Below are 27,531 nucleotides of genomic sequence, written 5' to 3'. Positions count from 1 at the left end.
TTTATATAAGAATGGTGAAAGTCTTTAGGTGTCTTCTTGACTAGTTTTTCTTACCAAGCTGGCAACTACTTCTGCCTCTACAAGGCCTGTACTACTCGCTTTGTGAATGACATGGACACCCCCTTCTTCTTGAGGATCTGTATGCAGATTTTGGCTTGGCTGTGATCTTAGAGTAGGATACCACTGTGGAGAAGGATCCTGTATGAAGTCTTTTTACAAATTGCTGACAACACTTCAAAGAGTGGATGAGACTGCCATCCTGGCACTAGAGAGATGGTCCTTCTATTTCAAGAGAGAAAGGGGTTCATAGAGAATGCTGGCAATCTTTGAATGTACTGACAGACAAAAGTTCTTCACATCACAGATCACAAAGCAGGATCAGCAGTAAGGACACCCTTGTGGCGTGGTTCCCCCACCCTGTAAAAAGATATCAGAAACCTTAATAAAACTACTGAGATGTGATATCTGCACACATATGAATACTTGCATGAATATTATGCTAATAGGGGTTGCTGTTGAGTAGTAAAGGTCAGGGTCACCTATCACCTTTGGGGTCATGATGTAAATCCTGTGAGCAATCCTAAAGAACACAGAACGCAGCTCAACAGCACCTATACTGATAATTTAGCAAGAGGAGGAACACAGCAGCGACATGCAGGGCCACAACCCTCTCCTCTGCTACCTGAGGCCAGACTGCTGCCCTGGTTAAAAGCAGGAGCTAGCTCTGAGTTACAGAGAAGGAGGAGGCAACTTGACAGGCTGCTGTTCTGTTCCTCTTGCAGTGTGAACAGCATGGTAGGAGGGGTGAGGGAAGAATCAGATAAGGGATTGAGGGAAAGGAGTTAAAATGCACTGCCTCTCCAGGATAGCCAGCCCTTCACCTTCATAACTTGGTCTGCTAGGGTGATTCTTCAGGAATTTTCTGTATGAAAATATGCCTCCCTATTTAAGTTCTTGGACTACTCCATATATACCTGTAATGACCTTAAGACCTGAGTCCCAAGGTGGTCCCATCACTCTCAGAGGCTAATTGGGTATCTACATGATCTAGAGCTATTTTCTGGACTGCCAATTGGATTCAGCTTCCAGCTGACCTGAGGGCTATTGCATTTTTACCCGGATTCAAAAATCAACACTTGGCTTTTTGTAAAACCAGGGGAGCGGAACCTGAGGTATCTGTATAAAATGTGAACAAAATGCGTATTCTATTTTAATTTTTAAGTTTATATTTTAATCTTCTGGATGTTGGTGTAGTTGGTTTGTTAGAATTCTGTGTGAAGGGTTAGGTCTATTTTATAATTTATAGCATTTTCTGTTTTTATAATTTAGTTTTATAAACTGCCAAGATCACTTGTATTAGATGATAAACAATTAACAAATTATGTGGGAAAAGCAGATTTTGCAGCCCTTCTCCAGTAATTGTGATTCATCATTGAATTGAGAACATGGAAAATTCACTGCTATAGAAGACCTTGCAATTTTTGAATTTTCCCAAAATACTTCCTTTAGAACCTTTAATAACTTTTAAACATTATGCGGTCCTTTTATTTATTTTATTTATTTGTTGCATTTGTACCCCATATTTTCCCACCTATTTGCAGGCTCAATGTGGCTTACACAGTACCGTCAAAGGCGTTTGCCCAGTCGATGGATAACAAATACAAAGTTGTATAGTGATCGTATGAGGTATAAGTGGAGGGTCGGAAGGGATGAAGACTGTGTGTTGTCCAGTACGATCATTAGGCATGCTGTGTTTCTGGGTGAAGAGGTTTGCGTAGGATCGTTGGGGTAGGCCTTTTTGTAGAAGTTGGTTTTTAGTAATTTCCTGAAGTTCAAGTGGTCGTGGATTGTTTTCACAGCTTTTGGGAGCCCATTTACAAAGGAGCACTAGTGTTTTTAGCATGTGCATTAAATATATGTGCAATAAATGCTAGAGACTCCCATATAATATGGGCATTTCTAGCATTTAGCATGCACTACATTATTGTACGCTAAAAATGCTAGCATGCCTTTCTGAAAGACCCCCCTGTTTCTTTGAAATGATATCTGAGCAATCTTGCCTGCCGCTTGTGTGGGTGTATTATTTACCCCCATTTGTTAAGGGGGTCTTTTACAAAGGCATGCTAGCGTTTTTACTGCATGCTAATGATTAGCGTGTGCTAATTGCTAGATATGCCCATAGGAATATATGGGTGTCTCTGGGTTTCTCTAGCGTTTAGCACATGCATATTTAATGTGCATGCTAAAAATACTAGCACACCTTTGTAAAAGGATCCCTAAAAGAGCTATGGGTCAAGCTGTAGCTTCTGGTGCCAAGATAACTTTTCAAGAGTTGAGTGTGACCAAGCTAGTAGGAGAAGAGGATCAAGAAATGACCCTACTACACTGATTATAAATTTTGTTCTTGAGCCAGATACAGAGTGGATACTGAGATTGTTTTTCCACAATAGAAATATAAAATTCTAGTTTTACATTAAATGATGCAGTTCATGTTACTCATAAGTGGAGACAACAATTTATAGGGTTGGAATGTAGGTCAGTTAGGCTGTCTCGTTTGGTTACATTTTCCTTATACATGTGTGATAAAAGTAGAATCCCAAAGCTCCATCTTCTATGAACCAGCCCACTTGAATACATTCCTGAATTCTATCTACTGGGACTTTGCTTCCCCAAATTGATTCTCTGATAACGTCTACCCACCACTGTTGATATTTGATATTCAGCTTGCTTGCTGCCTCTTCAGCCTAGTTTTCCATTTGATTAAGGAATGTATAGATTTGTGCCTTGGATCTCCTTTATTTTGTTCTGGAAAGGATGGACTGGAATATTATGATCTTTCTTCTTTTCCATCTGCTGAAATGTATTTATTTATATATTTATTTTGTTGTTTGGACGTTTACCTAGTTTCTCTTACAAGATTATTTTATTGGACATTTTTAAATTGAGACAATTTAAATTAAAAATGATTTAAATCAATTTACCAAGTCTAAGTGTATCTTGTTTTGTGGTTCATTTCTACCATGATTAAGAGGCTTATGAGTTGCACTTTCCTGAATGTGGCATCATATCTCACTCCCTGTGCATCACCCTGCAAACTGATGACAAATGTTCTTAAGACATCCAGGGGCCCTTTTACAAAGCCAGAGAACAGCTAATGCGTGGGTAGTGTGTACCAAATTGGCACTACCGCTGGGGTAGCGCATGCAACTGACTGTAATTTCGAGTTTGGTGTGTGCCAAATCCCACAGTAGAAAATATTTTTCTATTTTCTACCATTGAGGTGGGGGAAGTTCCTACCAGTAATCAGCAGCCACGTTGGCGCGCATGAGCCCTTACAACTAAATCAAAGGCTGGCGGTAAGGGCTCAGGCCGTAAATAGGCACGCACTAGTTTTAATTTTTGTACATACCCATTTCCCGGCCCATTTTTAAAAATGGCCTTTTTCCCAACTGCGGTAAAAAGTGGCCTACTGTGCACCCACACTATTGCAGGCCACTTTTTACTGCAGCATTGTAAAAGGACTCTCCAATGCATCAGCAGCGACACTGCATGGGGTACGAGAGTCAGGTTTGTTTCTTATACTAGACTTCTGCTCAATAAGTCAGCCAGGGATGCTGTGGAAGGCAAATTAGCCAACAAGTAACAGAAACACCTACTGACTGCTTCAATAATACACTTGAACTAGATTTGCAAAACAACTGTAGTCTCTGCCTTTGGCTCCTCACTATGATGGCTAGTCTAGACTTGAGGGGATTTAACAATTAGGCAAATGATCCCCTGAGTATCTGCAAATGAAAGTTTATAACAGCAAAGTTCCAGCTGAGGCAGGCATTGCTGACAACCCAAAGAAACAAGAAAAAACTGCTAAGAAATATATATATATATATATATATATATATATATATATATATATATATATATATATATATATATGTTTTTACATTTTTGTTCTTATGTAAATTACAATATTTTTGAAACATTTGTACAGCAGTCTGCCATTATCCAGCCCAGCACATCTGTTAAATCTATTCCCAAAATGACTTATCATTAGAACAAGTCTACACTCATGCTAATAACCTAACTGTAATTTCAGAGTAGTCACTGAAAAACTGTCACACCTGCAGAAAACATAAGAGCAAAAATTGCTAAACGGTTTGAATCAAAAAGAACATTGTGTGCATTCATCAAGGGGAAGAAATATCTTTGATTACAGGAAATTAACGCAGAAACATAACATACATAGATGAGCACGGAGTTTTGGGAGCCCTGTTGGTCATAAAAGAAAACAGGAGTCAATATAATATCCCCAAAACAGTCTAAATCCCTTTTTCCCTGTAGGTAGAACCAGGGATATAGCCAGGGCAGTGTGAGAGAGACACTTTTCTTAGGTACTTCTCTGAAGCAGATGCCTAATGAACGATAACTATGTCCATCTACTAAGCCAATTTTTCCTAGTGTGGGAAATGGAGCGTGCTAGGGCTGGAACTACCGCTGGCGCCTACGCTGGCCCAGCGGTAACTCCAGATTGCCACTTTGTAAAAGGGCCCCATAAACAGCCATGATCCCTTTGTAAAGCACGTTTTACATGTAGAAAATGGTATATAAAATTATCCCCATATCAGTTGTATACATGCAACTTTACTTTATGTGCATATAAAAACACTCAATTTTATAAACAACTATTCTGCATATACACCCCCGGATTCTATAAAGAGTGACCAAATTTGGGCACCCAAATTTAGGTGCAATCCTGAGTTGCATGCGCAGCTAAATTCATTAATGAGCAAGTAACACTCAATAACTGGCTGCTAACTATCAATTATTGGCGTTAATTGGCACTAATTTGGAGTTGTGTGTGCAACCACCTATGCGTAATTCTATAAAGCACCGTGCCTGTATCTACTTGCATGAGCAGAACAAAAAGCACAAAAAGACCTTCAGGAACAGGAGAATGGGAAAAGATCCAATTTCTTTATTAGAAGGACCCGACACAGGCCGTGTTTCAGCGACTATTCACCTGCATCAGGGGCCGCATACGTTTGCAGAATTCTGTGTAAAACAGTAGCACGTCCGCCACAAACGGGGTGCTGCAATACAGTCCTGCTAGTATTATCAAAAATATGTGCTCGCAGGTCATATAAGATAAATGTCTTAATCCTGTAGACGCTGAAAACGCTATTTAAAAAAAACGCCAAAGAGGTGTTGGGTCCTTCTAATAAAGAAATTGGGGGGCCTTTTTACTAAGCTGTGGTAAAATGTGGCCTGCGGCAGTGTAGGTTCATGTATTAGGCATTCACTCTGCCAGTTTATACCGTGTCTGCAAAAAAGGGATTTTCTTTTTTAATGTGATGGGAAAAGGGCATGCAGTAAAACCAGCATGCATCTAAAACCGGTCTGAGCCCTTAATGCCACCCATTGATCTTAATGCCACCCATTGATCTAGCAGTAAGGGCTCACATGCTACATGTGTGGTGACTGGTCGGTGCATGCCAACTGCCGATTACCGCCGGAAATGGTGTACATGAGAAGAAATAAATAAGTCATCCAGGCAAATCTCAAATTACTGCTGGGGTGGGTGCACTGGCCTGGCGGTAGTCTTATTTGGGCGCATGCTACATGCGCATAGAGACCACCGTGGCTTAGTAAAAGGGCCCCTGGGTCTTTTACCATTGTCCTGCTCTTGAAGGTCTTTTTGTGTTTTTTGTTCAATGGGTGGCAGTAAGGGCTCCCCATCGCATGGCCATGCGGTAAGAGTTCTTACCGCATGGCCATGTGTGCCTGGGATCTATTTACCCACTGCAGTAAAAAGGGCCCTGGCGTGTGGAAAAAAATGGCCCCCGCTACCAGCGCAGGGCCTTTTTTCCTACAGCTTGGTAAAAGGGCCCCTTAGTTGGTTATCTTTAAATTTTCACGCGCCCATGTATGGCCGCAAAACCTAGTTTAAAATCTGACAGATAACTGGTTATATCGGCCGATATTACCGGCTATCCACTAGCCGCTAACCGGGGATATTCAGCAGGTAAGAACCAGTTATCCCCTGCTGAATATCGGCAGATATCTGGTTAAACACTATTTAACAGGTCAGCAGCCGTTCTGACCGGTTAAATAGCATTGAATATTGGGAGGCAAGTGTTTATTTCAGTAGGATTTAGCACAGTAGAGCCCCGGATTATTTGTATTTGAATTTAAATCACTATTCGGCCGAATATAAATAATGTATTCGGAGCAAAATCAAGTTAAATACCAATATTTGGTACAGCCCTAGTCCAAACCCCACTCGATTTAATTCAAACTGGTTTCACCCATTACTAGTTTGCTGCTTAGCAACAAAGGGCCCTGTTTACTAAGCAGTGCTAAGGGCGCACAAACATTTTTATATATGGGTGTCTAGCATTTAGCTCGTGCTAATTTTACACGTGCGCTAAAAAACGCTAGCACGTCTTAATAAACAGGGCCCCAAATGGGGAAATAAAGCAACAGCAATTAATGCAATTAATTCTGTATTATTTCAATGCAAGAAATTAGGCATTACTGTACTACTGATACAGAAAACTCACCTCACGGGACAGAGTTAAATCTCTCAGCTGAACCCATATTTCTGACAAACAGGAAGATCTCTAGAGAAACGTAGACACCAGAATTTCACTGTTGAAAATAATTGACGTTATAAATTTATATTTTGGATCTGATAGTCTTCTTATACTCCTTTTGAGTTAAGCTCAATCAGAACCAGGGTTAAAATCTGGCATCAGGGATTCTCCCCTGCCCCCCAAAACTAAATTTTTACGGAGGTGGAAATAGTGTGCAGTGCTTTACGGGGACTTCTGTGAATTAGCCCCTAACTCAAAGCAGGATTTGTTTTCCACAAGCCATCAGTAAAGTTAGTTGGAGTACCCCATATAAGTGGGAAATCTATGCCCAAGTTCAAGAGTGGAGGAGTAGACTAATGGTTAGTGAAGGGGCCTGAGAACCAGGGGAACCAGTTTCAATTCCCACTGCAGTTCCTTGAGACTCTGAGCAAGTCACTAAACCCTCCATTGCCTCAGGTTCAAAATAAGTACTTGTATATAATATGTAAATTAGTTTCACCTATGTTTACTAAGCGGTGCTTTGGACGCATTAGCGTTTTAAACATGCGTACATAGTTTATGTGCGTTAAACGCTAACGCGCCTATAAAAATGTATAGGTGCTTTAGCATTTAATGCAACTTAAATTTACAGGCGTATTAAAAACGCTAATGCACCTTAGTAAACATGCCCCTTTGATTGTAACTGCAGAAAGGTGGTATATACCAAATCCCATTCCCTTCCCTTTTCCTTGAAGAGAAACTCCAAGGGAAAAGAATGTGCAGTGTTGGTTAAAATCATTTTGGCAAAGAGTTCAAATCAAAATCACTAAGTACAAAATTAATTTGAAATCAAAATCAGTAAGCCAGTTGTGATTTGAAATTGAAAATCAGCCAAATGATTTCAAATCAAAAATCGGCAGAGCAAGGTACTACTATTAAATGTAATTGTCATGGGACAGAATTATAGACTTATCCATCAATATTGATAAGCATGCATTCAAATATATAAATAGTAGTTACAAACTTACCTCCCTGTTTACTAAGCCATGCTAGTGGATGATGTGCGGCAATGCCGAAACAGCCCATTCAAAGTGAATGGGCTGTGTCGGCATTAGTGCCTGGCAGCCGCTAGCATGGTTTAGTATACAGGAGGTTTGGTAGCTTAGGCTCATCGGTGTTATTGACCATCACAGTAATAAATTCATAAATCCTAAGATTATATCAACATTCATCAGCAAATTATTTTTTATTTTATAACCAAAAAAGATTTTTAAAAAATCGCTTGAATATGTGATTTTAAATCTAAAGTCAAAATCAGAGTAAAAAAGTGATTTAAAATAAAAATCAAAAATCATAAAACAATTTACTTGATTTGAAATCATACCCAACACAGAGTGTGCATGTACTGAGTGAACAGCGGGAGAGGACTTGGATAAAATGCATGTTCTGTGGGAATTTGGAATTGTGAATTCACCTATAGGTTGCCCTGAAGCAAGGTACTTGCAAATAATTTTAAATGTAAATATCTGGGACTTAATTCCTGGCTTGGAAATAAGTGCCCACAGTGGGTGAGATTTACTAAGCTTTTTCCCAAAGAGAAAAAATGGAAGAAATCGGGTCCAAGACATCACTTTTTGGTTAGTAGCTGAGAAATTGGACAATAGAATTGACGGGGGAGGGGGGGGGGAACATAGGCAGGATACTCACACATTACATTGTCTTATTACACCTCCACTTTTGGGTCTGTGAATCCTCGCTTCCCTTCGTTAACCAATGTCGGCCTCTCGGTTCTTGTGTGCCACACCAAAACCTGTAGCAGACAAAAAATATTGACAGATATATGTGTCAAATAGAATTGCAGACTAAGGTCGCATCACTGCTTACTAGCATATACCTAGGGCCTGATTCATCCTGGTTCTTTCCCATTCACTCGTAATGGAAAAACAGCCTTAGTGATATCAGGCCCTCGTGTTGTTGAGATAAGTAATTTTTTTATTTGTTGTTACATTTGTACCCCGCGCTTTCCCACTCATGGCAGGCTCAATGCGGCTTACATGGGGCAATGGAGGGTTAAGTGCCTTGCCCAGAGTCACAAGGAGCTGCCTGTGCCTGAAGTGGGAATCGAACTCAGTTCCTCAGTTGTAATGTAAATTGAGTTCAGAGTTGCTGTCACAAAAATGACTCAACTAGTCTACAAGTTTTCTTACTTGACAAAGTAACATGGAAATGGACTATGATGGCAGATATGAATCATAAAGCCCTTGTAATCAGCGCAAGTTGCGTGCATCAGCACAAATTATGTGCTTTTGCAATGCAATGCTGTAGACTGCTGGTTTTCTCCTCACCTCTTTCAAGCCAGGGATCTCCTGTGCTTATCCCAAGCTTTCTTCAATTTTGTTACTATTTTTGTCTCCATTACCCGTATTGGGAGGTCACCACATGCATCTACTACCCTCTCTGTGAAGAAATATATTCTAGTGTTGGTGGTGGTGCTGGCGGTGGCCGGTGGTGTCGGCAATGGCGGGGGGGGGGGGTATCGGCAATGGTGCCAGGGTGTCGGCGGTGCCGGGGGGGGGGCTAAAATGTGCACCCTCACCTTGGGCTCTGGACCCCCCTCCCGCCAAAGTCTGGCTATGCCCCTGGTTCACATGCTAATGTTTGGTAATGGCCTAGAACTAATGGCAAATGTGGTAATTAATTTAGAAAATAGAAAATTGGCCATTTCCAGTCAGCAGTAAAAATGACCTTAGCGCACAAGAAAGGTCCATATGGCTAATTTATACTGTAGCTTTGTAAAAGGATCCCTAAGTGGAATTCATTGCCAGAGAATGTGGTAAAGGCAGTTAGCTTAGCGGGGTTTAAAAAAAAGGTTTGAATGGCTTCCTAAAAGGAAAAGTCCATAGACCATTATTAAAATGGACTTGGGGAAAATTCACTGCTTATTTCTGGGATAAGCAGCATAAAATGCTTTGTACTTTTTTGAGATCCTGCCAGGTATTTGTGACCTGGATTGGCCATTGTTGGAAATAGGATGCTGGGCTTGATGGACCTTTGGTCTGTCCCAGTATGGCAATACTTATGTTCTTAAGTGACTCGCTCAAAATCACAAGGTGCAGCAGTGAGATTTGAACCAGGCACCTCTGGATGTTAAGCCCACTGCTCTAACTACTAGGCTACTCCTCCACTGACTTTACCTGTACCTTTATGTGGATTTTCAGCAGAGCTATGTGTTTAAGTCTGACATGATTTTATACAAATAATTTCAATGTATAATGCTATTCCTGCTTTTTCTGCATTCAGACTTGAAAACTACTGTTCTAAAGAGTGAGGCCCAACCCAGCCTCCCATCCTTATGGGAAGACAAGGGCCCTTCTACCCTAATTTAAACATTACCTGAATATCAGAGTGTTTCTATTATAAACTGCTAAAAACTCAGTATAAAAAGCAGGGGCGTAGCCACGGGTGGGCCTGGACGGGCCCAGGCCCACCCACTTTCCCTCCAGGCCCATCCAACATCCATCGCATGTGTCGCGCGCTGCAATGGAAATGCTTGTCCTCCCCGTCGGCGCTGCCTCGGTCCCTGCACGCTACCCTGCCTCTGCCCCTGCCTGCATTCTTTTCTTCGATCGTCGCATAGCCAGCAGCGCTGCCATTCACTCAGGCAGCTCCGCTCCTCTCTGCCGCGTCCATCCGGCTCTTTCTGACGCACTTCCTGTTTACGTAGGGCCAGATGGACGCGGCAGAGAGGAGCGGAGCTGCCTGAGTGAATGGCAGCGCTGCCGGCGACGAGACGATCGAAGAAAAGAATGCAGGCAGGGACAGAGGCAGCGCCAGCGGGGAGGACAAGCATTTCCGTTGTAGGCGCGGTGGGACACAGGGGTGGAGAGAGAGGCAAAGAAGGGCACGAAAGCTGCCTTGCAGCAATTCCTCAAGGCCGCCACACTACAGCAGTGGCCAGGAGGAGAAACTTGGTTGGGCATCAGTGTAGAGTTACCATATGGCTCCAGAAGAAGGAGGACAAATTGAGCCAGTCTGGGTTTTACTTCCATTGCTTTCAATGGAAGCAAAACCCGAACTGGATCAATGTGTCCTCTTTTGTCTGGAGCCATATGGTAACCCTACATCAGTGTCCTTGCCCTGGGCCTGCCCCGTGAGAGGGGGTGGGGTGGAGAGAGTGAGACGTGGGGTGGAGAGATAATTGTTTGACATGGGGGAAGGGAGAGATGCAGGAGGAAAAGAGAGGGAGAATTGTTTGATATGGCTATGGTGGGGAGAGGAAGGGAAAGGGTGCAGAGGAGTGGCAAAGGACGATAGAGGAAAAAAGTGTTGGACATGACAGTGGAGGGAAGGGAGTGAGAGATGAGAGAGGGAAATATTGAACATGGCTGGAGGGGAGAGAAAAAGATGTTAGACCAGGGGCTCAAGGCAGGGAGAGAGAGAGAGAGAGAAAGAAAGAGATCGTGGACAATATGGGAGAGATGTTGGACATAGAGGTGGAGCAAAGGGAAGGAAAGGTTCTGCACAAGAGAGGGGAAAGAGGGAGATATTGGATCCAGGGGCAGAAGGGAGATATGCTGGACAATGGGTAAGAGAGAGAAATGCAGGACAATGGAGGGAGGGGGAGGGGGAGGGGGTAAAAGGGAGATGTCAGGCTATGAGAGTGAAGAGAGGATAAAGAGAGAGGGGAGATGGTAATAAAATGAATGAGAGAATAGTGATTACAGTGGTAGAAATATGGTAATGGTGCGTAGATTGAGGATGGAAGGGAATGGAAGGCTGGGAAGGAATGAGTTTGGATATGGGTGAGCTAGTGGGTGAAAGGAGATGAAAATTTGATAGATATCTGAAAAGTAAAAAGGAGGAAAAAGTTTAGAAAGAGGGTTAAATTTGAGTAGACAGAGGCAGAAAAGAACAAAATACAGAAAGGAAAGAGCTAAAATGGAAAGATCAATAGTTCAGAAGCAGTTGTAGTGAGGAAATGGAACGAGAGGAGAGAAAAGACAAATTGACAACAGTTGCTTGAAGAATTAGCAGAAGACGACGGGAAAGTGGGAAGGAGAAACTGAAACCAACATGATAGAAAAATAAAATGTCCAGACAACAAAAGGTAGAAAAATAATTTTATTTTGAATGTTTTAAATGGAATATGTTCAGTTTTATTGTGTTCAGTAGAAAAGGAAATGCATTTTTATTTTTATTTCTAATTTGTAATCCCTTGTTCTGTATTTGGTGATGGTCTGTCAGTGTGAGACTGTAATGGCAGATGGGGAGATTAAAGAGGAGAGGGCTTCTTTATTTTCTGCCCTGGGCCCCAGCATGGCTAACAGCAGCCCTGACCCTTGCTGTAGTTGGTGGGGATCCCCAAGCCCTGCTAGCTGAGGACCTCCATTGAACGTGGCCAGAAATCCCTTCTGCTGAGCTTGGCAGATGGGGGCAGCATCCTTGAGCCACTGACAACTAAGCATGCATGGGGTGCCGCTATCGGTGGCTCAAGGAGTTGTTGCTTCCGACCAAGCTTGGTAAAAGTAAATTCTGGCCATCTTTGTTGGAAGTTTTCAGGTGACAGAGCTTGGGGATCTTCATCAGCTAAAGTATTTATCTTTTGAGTTGGGAAATGCTGGGGGAGGGGGTTAGAGAGAAAATTTTGTGCCCGCCCACTTTGGGTTCAGGCCCACCCAAAATTGGCTGTCTGGCTACGCCACTGATAAAAAGACTCACTGAATAATGGTTCAGCAAGTTTAAGGGAGAGGAATAAATGCAAGGTTTCCCCAACTACCTTCCTCAACTCCATCATGAAACCAAAAATTCCAAAGACAGGGTGAGCTTCCTGATCTAAGAAGTTGGTACCACTTAAAATGGAACTTCATTACTAAGTACTTGCTATTTACAGTAACCAACCGGCTACTGCAAGTTAATGACATGAATGTATACTTTTAATTGAGTGTTATAACAATTTACTGATGTTTCATTAACTTGTAATGGCTACTGCAAATTGCTTCTACTAAAGCATTTATTTGGCAGTTGAGACATGAAAGTGCTCATTTTTAAAGCACATAAAGTAACTTTGTAAGTCTATGTGGCATCAGACATGAATATTGGAGGATAATTTTGGGCAGTCAGGCTGCCAAAGCTTATGTGGATCTGGCCAAAATTCAGCTGGTGGCCGGGACCTGCATAAAAAAAAAAAAAGATTTTGTCCCCCTCGATTCCCCCTCCTGGCCACTCCCCCAATGAGGTCTGTAGGTACTGTCCCCCAGTCACCATCCCCCCCCCCCCATGAGACCTGTAGGCACCCTTCCTCAGTCAGCATCTCTACATCCCAGCCCCCAATCAAGATAGGACACCCCCCCCCCAGGACCTACCTGAGCTCACTGGTAGTCCAGTGGGACATCAGGGGCAGGAGCAAACCCCCCTCGCTCCTGCCTCTAGCAGTAGCTTTGTTAAAATGGCTGCTGTGACCTTTCGCAGTAGCCTTGCAGTACTGGGTCCTATCCTGACTGAAGGTGGGGATGCTGACTGGGGGGAAGCTTGTATTTTTTTTTTTTTTTACTATAGGTCCCGGCCCAATATTCAGCCAGAGCCCACATAAAATAAGTGGATGAATTTAGGACAGCTTTTCAGCTGACCTAAATTCACCTGCTTAACTTATGCAGGCCTCGGCTGAATATTGCCAGAGCCTGCATAAGCACCTGCTCCTCCCCAGTGCTGCCCCCTGACTGGCACTCTTTTTCGACTGGTCAGTCAATATTTAGTAGCACTCCCCATTTTAGTGCCACTGAATATCGGCGGTTGGACAACAACAGGTGATTTAAGCGGGTAGGAGAGGCTCCTGTACGCTTGAATCGCTTTGAATATGGGCCCCATAGAACATTAGCACTTATGCAGGTAATTGTACATTTGCATGTGTAAGTGCTAGGTGAGCGCTCAGTGCATGTAAATGCAAGGGGGTATTCACATGGAAGGAACTAAAGTGCTACATTTAGGTGCATGCACTTATGCCTGCTATTGACATGGTGTAAGTGGGCACACCTAAATGTAGACATGTAAGTGTTGACTTACACTAGGTATTCTATAACAGAATCTTGGTGTTACAGAATTAGTGCTCAGAGTGCTGCATTTAGACACCTAAATTGTAGTGCCCACTTACCCCCTAATTCTATAAAAGTTACCAAAACTTACGCATGCAAATTTGAGCGTGCACCCAATTTGCGCGCACAGTTTAACTGAATAATGTCAATTAGTGCCAATAATTGTTTTCTTTAACAAGCAATTATTGGCCTTAATTAGATTTAATTGGCATTTACGCATATAAATTTAGACACAGGATTCACACCTAAAATTTACGTGCGATCTGAAAAAGGGGGCATAGAAATGAGAAGGTTATGAGCATAATAGGAGTGTTCCTAAAATTAATGTGCATTTGTTATAGGATAACAGGGATACACGCCTAATGTAGGCACCTTTGTACCACGTTTCAGTTGGTGCAAAAGACTGCACCTAAAGTTAGGCGCTTCTCCCGGGCGTAAGTGCTATTCTATAAACTGCGCCTAACTTTAAGTGCAGCATATAGAATACCACTTTTTTAGGCACCATATATAGAATCTAGATCTTAATGAATAATATGTAGAAAGTAACGAAGTGCAGTTTTATGTTTTTATGGTATCTGTATAGTAAATTATTGCTTATGTTTATTGTATCAAAGATCACTTCTAACAATGTCAAACTCCTTGCAGGATCTTTACATACAAATATCAACAATTGACTGCAAATGTCTTTGAGATGTTGAAGGACTCAAATACTTTTTTTTCTTTATTTATCCTTTTTAAATATTTTTTCCTTTTTCACTTTTACCTTTTTCTTATTATTTTTTTGTTTTTTACTTAGAAAGAAAAGGTCTCAAAATTGCCCCAGTGCCAGGACGAACTTCATCATCAATGTATCTCAAGGCACACTCCAGGCTCAGGTCATCACAGACCAAAAAACCTCCATTTACAAATACATGTTTTTATGTGGCTTTTTTTGAATATTGCACCTAACCATTCAACGTGATTCAAAAATTTTCATGTCAAAAATGTCTAATCAAATAACTTAGCTTTTTTGCTTCAGATGCGGGTCTGGCTGTCAAATGCCTAATCATGTGACTCCCGACTCCCAACGGGGACCCGTTTTGCCCACCGGCTTTGTCAAGGGAGGAGTCCAGACACTTTGACAGTCTTGTTCCGTGCTTCCACACCAGGACCCACAGGCTATATCTTTTTTACTGGTGTTTTCACTTTGTTTCTCTTACTGGTTTTGGATTGGGGTCCAATCACAATCTAAAATGGATCTTTTCTTCTCTCTCTAGTTTTCAACTATGATTTCAACTTATATCAAAAACAAGATCTATACAGCATTAAAACAGTAAAATAAAAGCTCTTTCAACCATATTGCTAATACTCATTTGAAACAAGTCAGTTTCAAATGCACTGCAGCAGCAGTGATAGCATAGGTGGTGGGTGGCCCAACTGTTTAAGGAGGCTAAAGGGGGTGGGGTCAGGGGGTGAGGCTTACATCCATAATTGTCTGACAACAAGCAAAAAAAAAAACCCCAGTAAAAGTAAAATAGTCACAAGTAATACCTTTTATTAAATGTAGATATTAGATATGTCCTGATAGGGAGAATATCAATATAGAACTACCACTATCACTATAGGAGTCCGTTTTTATCATCGGTTCCGTAAGGGACCAAAGAGGAGGAAAACCAATCACACGCAAAAAACTCACTCTAAGTGAGAAAAGCGAGTGATTTAAAAAACCTCCTCCTGTTCTACATTCTGTTGGGTCCACAACAACGCAACGCAAGACTGCAATTTCACCTCTTTGAGCACATTATACGTTACCCCACTGGCTCCGGATATCCCACGCCTCGCAGCTAAGTACTGATGATTGTTTGTCAGTTACATTGATGTTCTGCTGGGCCTGTTATAGGATAGATTACAGTAAGGGCAGACTGGGGGCTTTTCTGTTCAGGGGTAGTTTAATGCAGCCGGTTTTCTCTTCTTTACCGGACTCAGTTTTCTTTAGTTTGGTGATTGGTGAGCTCCACATTATTTTGAGTAAGGAACAGGAGGAGGTTTTTAAGTCACTCACTTTTATTTTCTCACATAGAGTGAGTTTTTTGCATGTGATTGGTTTTCCTCCTCTTTGGTCCCTTACGGAACCGATGATAAAAACGGACTCCTAAAGTGATAGCGGTAGTTCTATATTGATATTCTCCCTATCAGGAGATTTGAGGTTCTATTTGATGTTTTGAATATATTTTGCGGAGACACCCGCAAACTAAGTGTGCAACCTTTTCGGATTTATAGTATTATTTCAGTTTGCATTTCCCTGCTTTTCTATTGATATTAGATATGTATCATATGTCAAAGAATAAAGTGGCAACAACAGTGAAGACTTCAATATGTATGTATATATCTTAGACAACTTAAAGTGCATTGAAAAAGGTGTTTATAGATGGTGCCAGCCCCTCCACAGAGGCCCTATATTTTCAGTCTTTTCTAGAAATTTAGGCAAAGAATCTATTTCCCATATATTTGTAGGAAGCTGGTTCCATAAAGCAGGTGCTAATGAACTCTTGCAAATGGAAATCCAGTAATAGGAGGAATGACCGGTCTATGCTGCAATATTGATCTCAGAGTTCTACTTGGGACGTAGGGAACAGTTAAAGATCCAAGATAAAGACATATATTAGTGTAAAATGTTTTGTGTTTTCAACAGTAGAGTTAAGTAATTTGCCCAAGATCTCAGGGAACTGCCATGGGGTTCGAACCAGGTACCCCTGGTTCTTAGCCCCTGCTCTAAACTTCCCCCCCACATAATGAACTGTAGCATAATATTGTTTATAAATATCTGATAGTGATCAGATCACTTCAGAAAGTCATATCTGATAAACATTTATTAACATGTCACAACCCATTTGGTAAACTGATTAATGAAAAGGCTATAAAATATATATGCTTGTACTGGAACTGCCATATTGTTATGTCTCTGGCTTCCTGCTGCACTACTGGCTGTGGTACACTTTAGAAATGGACACTTGGATGAAAATCAACCTAACAGCAGCAGAATACAGAGTATTTTCTTGCCATTGTGGAACACCTGCAGTTCATGTCATAGAGGTAGATAATACCTTCCATGTCTTCAACGTCAGACCTGGTGTGCAGCCTTAAAATGTAAATTTTACATAATATGAATCAATAGAATTTCAAAACCTACATGATGGGGTTGTCAGTCAGTTAAAGTTTAGGTACATTTCAGTCAGACCGGCAAAAAGTAGATAATCCCTTCCATGTCTTCTCCTACAGACCTGGTGTGCACGCTTTCTCTTTTAGTCCCACTCCATTTTCACCCCCCCCCCCCCCAGTTCCAGTCTGTCCCTGTCCTTAGTCCTACTCTTTCCTTCCTCCCCCTCCCTCAATGAAGCAATCTGAAATAAATCCAAATCGAATTGATACTTGCCTGCCTGGCTGCCTTGATGTCTTTCTCTGCTGTGGTCTGCACTCTAGCAATCATAGCAGGCCTGCCTTGGTGACTCAACGTTCTTCCTGAGTCAAGTCCCACCCTCGTGGAAGCAAGAAGTTAAGTTGCATTAGAGGAGACAGGATGCATCATAGGAGGAAGGCCAAGTCCTGAGGCAGCCGTGCTATAGTTGCTAGAGTGGGTGGAGACCCGAGACCACTGTCCGCAGTGCTAGTATATGAGTTGGGGGGGGGGGGGGAGAACAATGGGAGTCCCGGGGCAGCGGGGCCGGCTGTCATCCAATGCAGAAATACGAAGGTAGTGACAGCAGGTCCCAAAGCAGGCTGTGCTGCAGCAGCTAATTCTGACTATTCCTATGCTATGCAGGTCTGCTTGCAGCTGGGGAGGCTTAGCCTCCCAAAGTCTCTTATACCGGGCACCTATGAGTGTTAGGGCTGGTGAAGATGTTACAGTAAGGTAAATCAGCAATGTATCACAGGTGCTGAAGCAATCTGAGGTACTGACCTTCGTGCAGTTGGCTGCTTTAGGTTCCAATCCATTCATGGTAACCAGGTCCTTCAACAAGCTGCTCTCCTGATATCCCCCTTTGACACCTTCCAGCTTGAAGTTAGCCTGTGGCCTCTCCAGGATGAGATGGATGCTCACTGCAAATCCAGCCATGTCAATGGGAAATGGACGGCCAGGGTCAAAGACAGCCTTCCAACCGACCACTCGGCCTGTGGGGCCGACTCTGGGGGATTCGTATCTCAGACCCCCGGTGAAACCAACAGGCCACACAGATACCTTCCTGGTATATCGCATCTGTAGAAGAGAGCAGCAGAACTGACTGAGAAACTCCTTCTAGTAAAGGAAAGGGAATCTTCATGAAATCCTCCCACAATACATTAAGACTGGCTTTGTCTCAGTTATTAGCACCCTGCCAAAGGAATACAAACAAGACCACAAACAGGGAGTGGGAAGAAAGGAGACAGCTTCTGAAAAACAGAAATTAAACCTCCTCCCCATAATTTTGCTTGCCAAATTCACTCTTTTTTCCTTTAAATAAAAATAGAATGTGACAATTCGAACAAGCTGTGTACAGGGATAATGAAATGCTGTACAGGGTAAAAATAACTGTAATACTTTTTGTTTAACAGAGCTAGATTGGTGTCAAGGTCTAGCTTGGTGTTATCATCCAGCTTATTTTCGAAAGAGACGGACGCCCATCTTCCGACACAAATCGGGAGATGGACGTCCGTCTCAAAAACAGGTATAATCGAAAGCTGAATTTGGACGGCCCCAACTGCTTTCCGTCACGGGGACGGGCGAAATTCTCGGGGGCGTGGCCGAACGGTAGTGAAGGCGGGACAGGGGCGTTCCGGGGCGTGGTTAACAGATGGACCTCCGCGCCTGATAATGGAAAGAAGCAAGATGTCCCCGACGAGCATTTAGTCCACACAAAGTTGGTCCTGTTTTTTTCACGACCAAGCTTCCAAAAAGTGCCCAAACTGACCAGATGACCACCGGAGGGAATCGGAGATGATCTCCCCCAGTGGTCACTAACCCCCTCCCACCCTAAAAAACAAACTGTTTAAATATTTTTCTAGCCTCTATGTCAGCCTCAAATACCATACCTAGCTCCATGACAGCAGTATGCAGGTCCCCCGAGCAATTTTAGTTTAGTTGGTGCTGTGCGGGACCCATGCAGAGAGCAAAAATTGGAAGAAAAAAAAACATGCAAGTGCAGTCAGGGACATCCAAATTAAAACAAGAGTAATAGGGGGATTTGAACCAGCCACCTTCTGATTACAAGACTTGTGCTCTAAGCACTACACCACTTATTCAGTTGCTTATACATTCCTTCCCTTTCCATTAAGTCCCGCCAAGTTTCTGTTAGCCAATCACAGCTCATTTACCTGACATCGGTGTCAGCTAAACGAGCTGTGATTGGCTGACAGAAACTTGGAGGGACTTAATGGAAAGGGAAGGTGACCTAGGCAGTGGAATAAGTGGTGCAGTGGTTAAAGCACACGTCTTGTAATCAGAAAGTGGCTGGTTCAAATCCCACTATTGCTATTGTTTTAATTTGGACGTCCCTGACTGCACTTGCATGTTTTTTTTTTCTTCCGATTTTTGCTCTCTGCATGGGTCCCGCGCAGCACCAACTAAACTAAAATTGCTCCGGGGACCTGCATACTGCTGTCATGGAGCTAGGTATGATATTTGAGGCTGGTATAGAGGCATCTCAGGGGGACCAGTGCAGTACAAATGCTGGCCCCTCCCACGACCAAATGGCTTGGATTAGGTCCGTTTTTGAGATGGCCGGCAGCAGTTTTGATTATCGCTGAAAACTGCGGACGGTCATCTCTAGGTCCAGCGATCTCACCATTTGTGTCGTCTACCTCTAGATTCGACACAAAAGATGGGATTTCAGCGGGCCGAACTGTATAATCGAAACCGAAGATGGACGGCCATCTCGTTTCGATTTTACGGTTCGCTCTGCCTCTTCGCGGAGCCATCTCCAGAGATGGACGTTTTTACACATGGGCGTTCGCGTTCGATTATTCCCCTCCTTGTGTCATTGTATATTTCAGTTGTATATTCTACATTGACGTAATATTTTCCTCAGACTTCTTTTTGGAAACATAAATCATAGTCAATTTTTTCTTATACAAGAATGGAGACATTCTCAATGACTTAACTTACATTTTGCTCTTTACGAAAAAAAATGTGAATAAGGTAAATCATACCATCAGGGGCAAGCTACTACAATTCAAAAGTACAAATATGCAAACCTTGAAATAAACCACCACTTAACATCCCACCTTTAAAATGTTATACCTCTTCAAATAATTCCAAGCTGTAGGTGTTATCATCATCTGCAAAATACACGACACCATGTGGAGGGTTGCTAGGGTTGAGGTTCTCCCTGAGCCAATGTAGTCCCCTGTTCCTTTGTAGTGTCCCCCGGGGGCTACGGTTGGGGAATATAGACCGACCCAGCCTTATGCTTTTGGGACTTTCCACATTCAAATGAGTGAAGTTGAGGCCTGCCTTCTCCAGCAGATTAGCCACCGTAACAGTCCTCCGTGGGGAATCTTCCACCACAATCCAGTGCAGGTTCTGTACATGCAGGAGGGTGTTGGATAATCGAGTCAGCTCAGCTTTCTGTACTGGGCGGGTATAGGTAGGTGTTATGACATAGATTATGGGTAAATTGTCTGACCATAGCGGAGGTCTTGAGTAAACATAGGTTCTGATGACTGTAGGAGTTCCACTGGTGTTTTGTTGATGGACACAGGAAGGACCCTCTTCTCTCCACCGTGATGCATTATTTGAAGAAACTTTGATTGTAGAGTTGTCACCTAGATCTTCTATGAGATGTGGCATAAGGACAAAAGAAATGGCCAGATTTTAATGTCTTTTTTATGCATTTTATTTACTTAAATTGATTTTATAGCACATTTTCATCCAATAATATCAAAGTTCAATAAAAATATAAAAATACAATATAAATATAAAATTTAGAGTGCAATCATAAAATAATAAATACAATTAACTTTATTATATAAACCACAAAACATCATTAAAAAAAATAACAAAAACCAAAATAAATACAAAAATGTACTTATGCAGTCTGCATTGGGTGCTGATCGTATACTGAAAGTCCTTTTTCAATATGCAGGATGCAAAGAAGATACATTTTGGACAGACAACTCAATGTTCATCCAAATTTTTTCTATCCACATTTAGAAGGGGCTGCAGCATGCTGGGTGTGGGGTACAAGGAAACCAGCAATATTCAACTGTTATCTTGATAATTTTATCCATATAATAGGACCTCATAAATTGCCATCCTAACTTAATACGGTTAGCTTATCCATTTAAGTTTACAACCACATACTCAGCAATCAGACTTATATGGATAAATTGACAGAAAATCTGAATAAAGATGCCTGGATAACTTATCTGGAACTCTTTATGCAGAATCGACCATGCTAATAGTGTCTTTAATACTATGTGTTACCACACACTGACCAAAAAACACAATCAAACAATTTTAAAGGACACGAGGAGTATCAGAACAATATTGGAAAAGACTCCACCCAGGTTATCGGATCTCATATGGGACATCTCATCCTAAGCCCAAACCATAAGGTCTTATGTTCATCAATCATTTACTCCTCAAACAATACTGTTTAAAAACTACAAACATCCATCTATGTTTATTATTAACTAAAAACAGTGAATGCGATCAAAAGATGAAAAAGTATATAGCGCTTAAATGTGTGAATGTATTTATTTTTAAGGCTTGATATACCACCATGTGAGGGTGTCTATAGGACGCTGCTCCTGTCCCTTAAGAATACTCCCTCACAGAGTCAGGACTACCTTAAGATCATTGGTAGATGAGAATTAAAGAGGTAATAGATATAGCAAAACCCCCTAATAGCTTCAATGGAGACAAAGGGCTCATCCTAAACAAAGCATGGCAGTCCCTCATTCAAAATAAATTTAGCACAAAAAGACTAGTGCCAAGGACAAAAGGCTTCTCTCCCTCTCAAAGTTTTAGAATATAACCTACAGAAAATTTCCCTCACCCCTCTCCAGAGGCAGAACTGTCCCAATAAAATTTCCAGCCTCATTCCTGCCAGAATTTAAAATTGTGACCAACAAACTTTCCCACTAGAATTCAAATTTGTGACCAACAAACTTTCCCACTAGAATTCAAATTTGTGACCAACAGACTTTCCCACCAAAATTCAAATTTGTGACCAATGAACTTTCCCACCAAAATCTCCTTAATTCCTGAGAAAACCACTGACCTCAAAACTCAGCCAGTCAGGTTTGAGAACCCTATATATATATATATATATATCAAGACAAACTTCAGACCTCACAGCATACCCTGAAGAAAGCCACAGCATGATGGCTGAAATGTCAGTTCCACTTACTCAGATGCAGCAAGACCCGGACAACTGCAACAATCCTGTCCTAAATTCGCCCGGCTATGCACATACCAGCCCTGAATACTACCGGCACCCACATAACTGCCAGCTCTGCCCCCTGTACTACTCCTGACCTGCCCACTTCACCCATAACTGTTTTCTGCCAGTATTCAGTGGCACTGGCTGGTTAAATGCCACTGAATATTGGTGGTTATGCAGCTGCAGGAGATTTAAGCGGGCAAGAGCCTCTCAAATGATTGGTGGATAGGATACACAAAGATCATCTCTAGGCTATGCCTCCTTTGACTTTGAAATGGAGGATTCTTGAATATGTCACCACTGGTGTCCCTGAGAAAGATTTTTTTGCAACGGAAATTTCTGTTGGACGTTGGGGAACTCACACTGAATGAGCGGGGTCTGGTTACAGAATCCAGATAAGTTGGCTCATGTTTGTTCCTTCAGTTTGCAGTGGATTAGAGTTAATGAAGTAACCTAAAGTTTTGCTTCACTTATTATTAGAAGTTTGTTTAAGCCTCCTTGAGGCTTTTGGTTGACACCAGAACAGTAGTAGAATTTCCCATATTGAACTTTTGTAGTGTTTTGTTTGGTATTGGCACTTATTCACTTGTTTGAAAAATTGGGGGTGGAAAGTTAGGGTAAGTGTGCTATGATGTATAGAGCTTCTCATGTGAGCTGCTTTTGCAGCGTTGTGACTTACTGAAGTAGTGCTCGGCTGAAGGTTCAGCCTATACTGAACTCCCCATTTCACCCCTTACAAATTATAAATTATAAATCATAAAATAAAATTAATAAACTACAAAACAAAATTGAGCTTCTACTACTGTTCTGTTTGGAGTCTGCCCTTGAGGCCTTACACATTTTTGGGGATTGACTTCTTTACTAGTCCTACTCAGTTTTTTGTCTCTCCCCTGGGGGTTCTTGCAGTGTTATCCTTTGACTTCAGGCAGACTTGGGGTCCCTGTAACATTGAGGGAGGGTGGTCAGGGCATTTGCCCTGGTTGCCTCTCCCCCCCACCCCCACAATGTCAGCCCTGGATGTGAGACAAATTCTAGATACTACTGTATCTGTCCGTGTGTATTGCAGCTCAGTGCCATGGACCCCAGGTGCTAGTGTGAAGGAGGCACTCAAGCAGTATACAGTGGAACTGAAATCAAATGTAAATGCAGGGTCATTTAGCCATTTGTGTACTGAAGGCCCTGCTATGTTCCTAACTCTCTGAAACAGGAAGCTTGTGTGTTGGAGGTGGGAGGAACATGGCAGGTGATGCGTGTGAAGGGAAGCTCATATCTAAACATTGTCCCCCAGGCTCTGGAAACCCACAGTACACCACTGCTGCAGTTTTTTCTGTGGCTGTGTGGATTTACCCCTTACATGCCCCTTTGGTTAGGGAGTACAGGATACACTTCTGAAGTTGCAGGAGCAGAGTGAGGGGAGTCTACCTATATGTGGTGACATCAAGGAGAAAAAGGATGACCAACAAAGATGCAGTAGAATCAAGTAGCTCTCCCTCCTTTCTCTAGGTGATCCTCTCTCAACTCTTTAAAGACATATGCCACCCTCCAGACACAAGCCACCCACAGGCAGATGCCTACTGTACCCAGTGGGAAATTTGGCCCTGAACGTGTGTCTCCTCATCTCCTCTGGGTTTGGCACTGACCCAAAACAGTGACAACTACTGTGGACTGTACCTTCTGCATAGAAAAACAGAGAAGTCCCCATTACACCTGAGGCACAGAATATGCAAACATTGCTGCTGGGGTACAAAAGTAATTTTTCCAGCTGCTGTAGGTGAAAGCCTTCTTCAAGGTAATTGTACTCATGATTTGCCTGGACCTACAGGACATCACACTAAAATCTGAGCAAGAGAATTTCCCTACAAGAGGAACAACTTGTGCTGTATCTGCATGCAAATTACTGCTCCCCCAAATAATTTGTAGATAAGCTGCAGGTAAAAAAATGTGTGCAAACAAGGGAGAACACATGGGAAACATGCACACATGGGTCTGTGCTATCAGCAGCTATATTTTGTGCACAAAACATTTTTATCAGCACGTATGCTGGAGTGCTACATTGTGCATAAATGGGCAGTCCAGTGATTTACTGTTCATAGTCGCACCTGCCCCTCGGCCACACAGGTACAGTGTATCAATGTTTTTCTTCTTTCTTATCCAATCGCAGTTTTACTGTTCACACTATTTCTGAAGTATCCACTATTCATTCTCTTCCTTGTGGTGCTCCACAAGGCTCTATTCTGTCTCTGCTGCTCTTTAATTTTTATTTACATCAGTCCACTTGCAAATCTTACCCCATATTTCAATATTACATTTTCTATGCTGATGACATTTTATTACTCTTTCCTGTATTACCTCCTAAAATAGATCTCTCTCCACTCCAGGACTGTCTTGCTGCTCTTGCCTCTTGGCTTGCCAATTATAAACTATTATAAACTAGTTTTAAATGTAGAGAAAACAGTTGTACGTTGGTTCACTGGGCCATTAACAGGCTTATTTTCGAAAGAGAAGGACGCCCATCTTTCGACACAAATCGCAAGCTGGGCGTCCTTCTCACGGGGTCGCCCAAATTGGCATTTTTGAAAGCCGATTTTGGGCGTCCTCAACTGCTTTCTATCGCGGGGATGACCAAAGTTCACGGGGGCTTGTCAGAGGCATAGCGAAAGCGGGACTGGGGCGTGCCTAACACATGGGTGTCCTCGACCGATAATGGAAAAAAGAAGGGCGTCCCTGAGGAACAACTGGGATGACTTTACCTGGTCCTTTTTTTTCTTACAACCAAGCCACAAAAATGTGCCCTAAATGACCAGATGACCACCGGAGGGAATCGGGGATGACCTCCCCTTACTCCCCCAGTGGTCACTAACCCCCTCCCATCCTCAAAAATTTTTTAAAATATTTTTTCCAGCCTCTATGCCAGCCTCAAATGTCATACCCAGCTCCATCACAGCAGTATGCAGGTCCCTGGAGCAGTTTTAGTGGGTGCAGTGCAGTTCAGGCAGGCAGACCCAGGCCAATCCTCCCCTCCCCACCTGTTACACTTGTGGTGGTAAATGTGAGCCCTTCAAAACCCACCAGAAACCCATTTTACCCATATCTAGGTGCCCCCCTTCACCCATAGGGGCTATAGTAATGGTGTATAGTTGTGGGGAGTGGGTTTTGGGGGGCTCAGCACACAAGGTAAGGGAGCTATGTACCTGGGAGCTTTTTCTGAAGTCCACTGCAGTGCCCCCTAGGGTACCCGGATGGTGTCCTGGCATGTCAGGGGGACCAGCGCACTACGAATGCTGGCTCCTCCCATGCCCAAATGGCTTGGATTTGGTCATTTCTGAGATGGGTGTCCTCGGTTTCCATTATCGCCAAAAATCGGGGATGACCATCTCTAAGGTTGACCTAAATTTCACAATTTGAGCGTCCCCGACTATTATCGAAATGAAAGATGGACACCCATCTTGTTTCGATAATTCCCTGCCCCTTCGCCAGGACATCCTCAGGAAAACTTGGGCACCCCTTTCGATTATGCCCCTCTCTGTCAACCAAACATCAACCTTTGTCTTTTCAGTCTTCCTATACTCCCTGTTTCTTCTTTCAAATATCTTGGCATCTAGAAGACAAGTTTCTGAAGTGCTCAAATCTGGTTTCCCAAGTTTATGGACCCTTCAATTCTTCTATAATTTCCTGGATTTCTCTGCTTTGCATATGGCTTGTAATGCACTTTTTACTTCTCGTTTAGACTATTGTAATGTTGTCTATGCTGGTTTACCTCTCACCCAGATCAAGTACATCTAAACCCTTTAATACACTGTATCAAGACTATCGTACAAGGCTAAAAAGTTTGATCATGTCACCCCTTGACTTGTTCATTTGCATTGGCTTCCAGTTCCTTATTGTATTCTTTTTAAAATACTTCTCTTGACATACAAGGCTTACAACCTGAGTGAACCAATGTATTTATCTGTCTTTGACAATACTATACATTCCATCACGTGGATTCAACCATCTTGTCCTTCCAAGTCCTAGGGTAGCTGAAGAAGAATCTACTCGCCACTCTTCTTTCTTTTTCCTGGAACCAAAGCTCTGGAATGATCTTCCACTTCATATATAAAATAAACTTTCTTTACCTAAGTTTAAATCTTTACTAAAACCTCATTTTTTACTTCTTCCTTTAATGTTATGACACATTCTCCTGGTTTTGTGGTAAAGGAATCTGGAAAATCTGTTAGAAATCTGTTTAACTGTTGGAAAGAATGAGTCCTGTCTGTAAGGAGTCTTCTCTCCTGTCTTATCAATGGAGTTCTTTTCTTCTTTGTATTATATGTGGTATATTTTAGTATTGTACACTGCCTAGATTTGTCTGGTTTCAGAATTGACAGTATAGCAAGTTTTAATAAACAAACAAACATATTCTCTGCTGGTTTTTTCCCACCCATGCACTTCAACAAATTAAGAAAAATCTTGTGGGTGCTTCATTGTGAGCCCTCTAAGGACAGAAAAATACCTATTGTATCTGAGTGTAGGCTGCTTCAAGAGCTTTCAGGCTTGCAGGCGGTGTACAAGAAATTAAGGGGTCGATATTCAAAGTGATTTAAGTGGGCAGGAGAGGCTCCTGCCCGATTAAATCACCTATCCAGCGATACTCAACAGCCATTAACTGGATAGTGGTGCTGAATATCCCCTCTAACCAACTAAGCTGAAACTGACTATGTTGTGGGTGGTCTGCGGACAGAGTTGGGATGGGGTCAGCACTTACGCAGTTAAGTGCCTGATATTCAGCAGTTAACTGGATAAGGTAACTGGACAAATCAGACCACATAAAACACGGTCCTACCATTAACCAGTTTCACTTATCTGGTTGAGGGCTGAATATTGATTCTTAACCAGATAAGTGTCAGCTGTCCACACATACTGAAGCATTCAATGCCGGTGCCCCAGACACGACCTGGCATTGAATATCTGGACATAAAATTTGGTAGTGGCTAAAAAAATCACTTTCTGCCACTGGAGTGCTCTCAGAAGGAGGAAGAAAGACATGAAATCCCCAATAACACCAGCTGCAAAAGAATGCGTTAACATTTTACTCCTCAGCCCCCATGTCAGGAAACCCTTTCCTGAGACCTCAGTTCTTCTGTGTACCTCTTTGCATCTGAGTTTAATAGTTTAATTACCATGGGATTTAAATCAACTATGCAGAGATGTCAGCATGTTTGTGTACAGTTTGCTCATGCACAAAACACCTTTTAACGTTGAGCGGTCACGGTGGCGCAGAAAATTGTATGCAGACTTTATTGCATTGGGACTTAACTGACCTCTGTCATTCTCCTGTTGTGCAATTACTGTAAACAATAACATATTTGAAAAAGTTTCCTTACTTCTGAGAAGGTTCAGGTAGCGTGTTGTGGGGTGCTGGTGCCACAGAGTGAGAAGCAGAGCCCATGGTAGAGCAATAAGGAGGATGGTAAGAAGGCTGCGTCTCCTCAACAT

The 27,531-nt window shown here is 42.4% G+C and overlaps 1 protein-coding gene across 1 annotated transcript; it reads right to left on the bottom strand.

Annotated features, from left to right (window-relative positions):
• Nucleotides 1–345: 345 nt before the first annotated feature.
• LOC115471384 (galactosylgalactosylxylosylprotein 3-beta-glucuronosyltransferase 1-like) lies at nt 346–27,531 on the bottom strand. The gene is made up of 5 exons (XM_030205094.1): nt 27,420–27,531; nt 19,911–20,443; nt 17,595–17,891; nt 8,277–8,379; nt 346–417 (listed from the first exon to the last, which is right to left on the bottom strand). The coding sequence occupies exons 1-4, from the start codon at nt 27,529–27,531 to the stop codon at nt 8,293–8,295; spliced, it is 1,029 nt and encodes a 342-aa protein (XP_030060954.1). The 3' UTR covers nt 346–417; nt 8,277–8,292.

The sequence above is a fragment of the Microcaecilia unicolor genome, chromosome 5 (assembly GCF_901765095.1).
Source record: "Microcaecilia unicolor chromosome 5, aMicUni1.1, whole genome shotgun sequence".
Classification (NCBI taxonomy): domain Eukaryota; kingdom Metazoa; phylum Chordata; class Amphibia; order Gymnophiona; family Siphonopidae; genus Microcaecilia; species Microcaecilia unicolor.
This window is presented reverse-complemented; position numbering and strand designations above follow the sequence as displayed.

Excerpts from the sequence above, each read along its gene's own strand:
- LOC115471384 (XM_030205094.1), bottom strand. The coding sequence starts at position 27,531 with ATGTTGAGGAGACGCAGCCTTCTTACCATCCTCCTTATTGCTCTACCA. Across the intron at positions 17,892-19,910 it reads GCTTGGAATTATTTGAAGAG|ATGCGATATACCAGGAAGGT; the intron begins GTATAACATTTT and ends TCTCTTCTACAG. Across the intron at positions 8,380-17,594 it reads AAGCAGCCAACTGCACGAAG|GTTTTGGTGTGGCACACAAG; the intron begins GTCAGTACCTCA and ends TGTCTGCTACAG.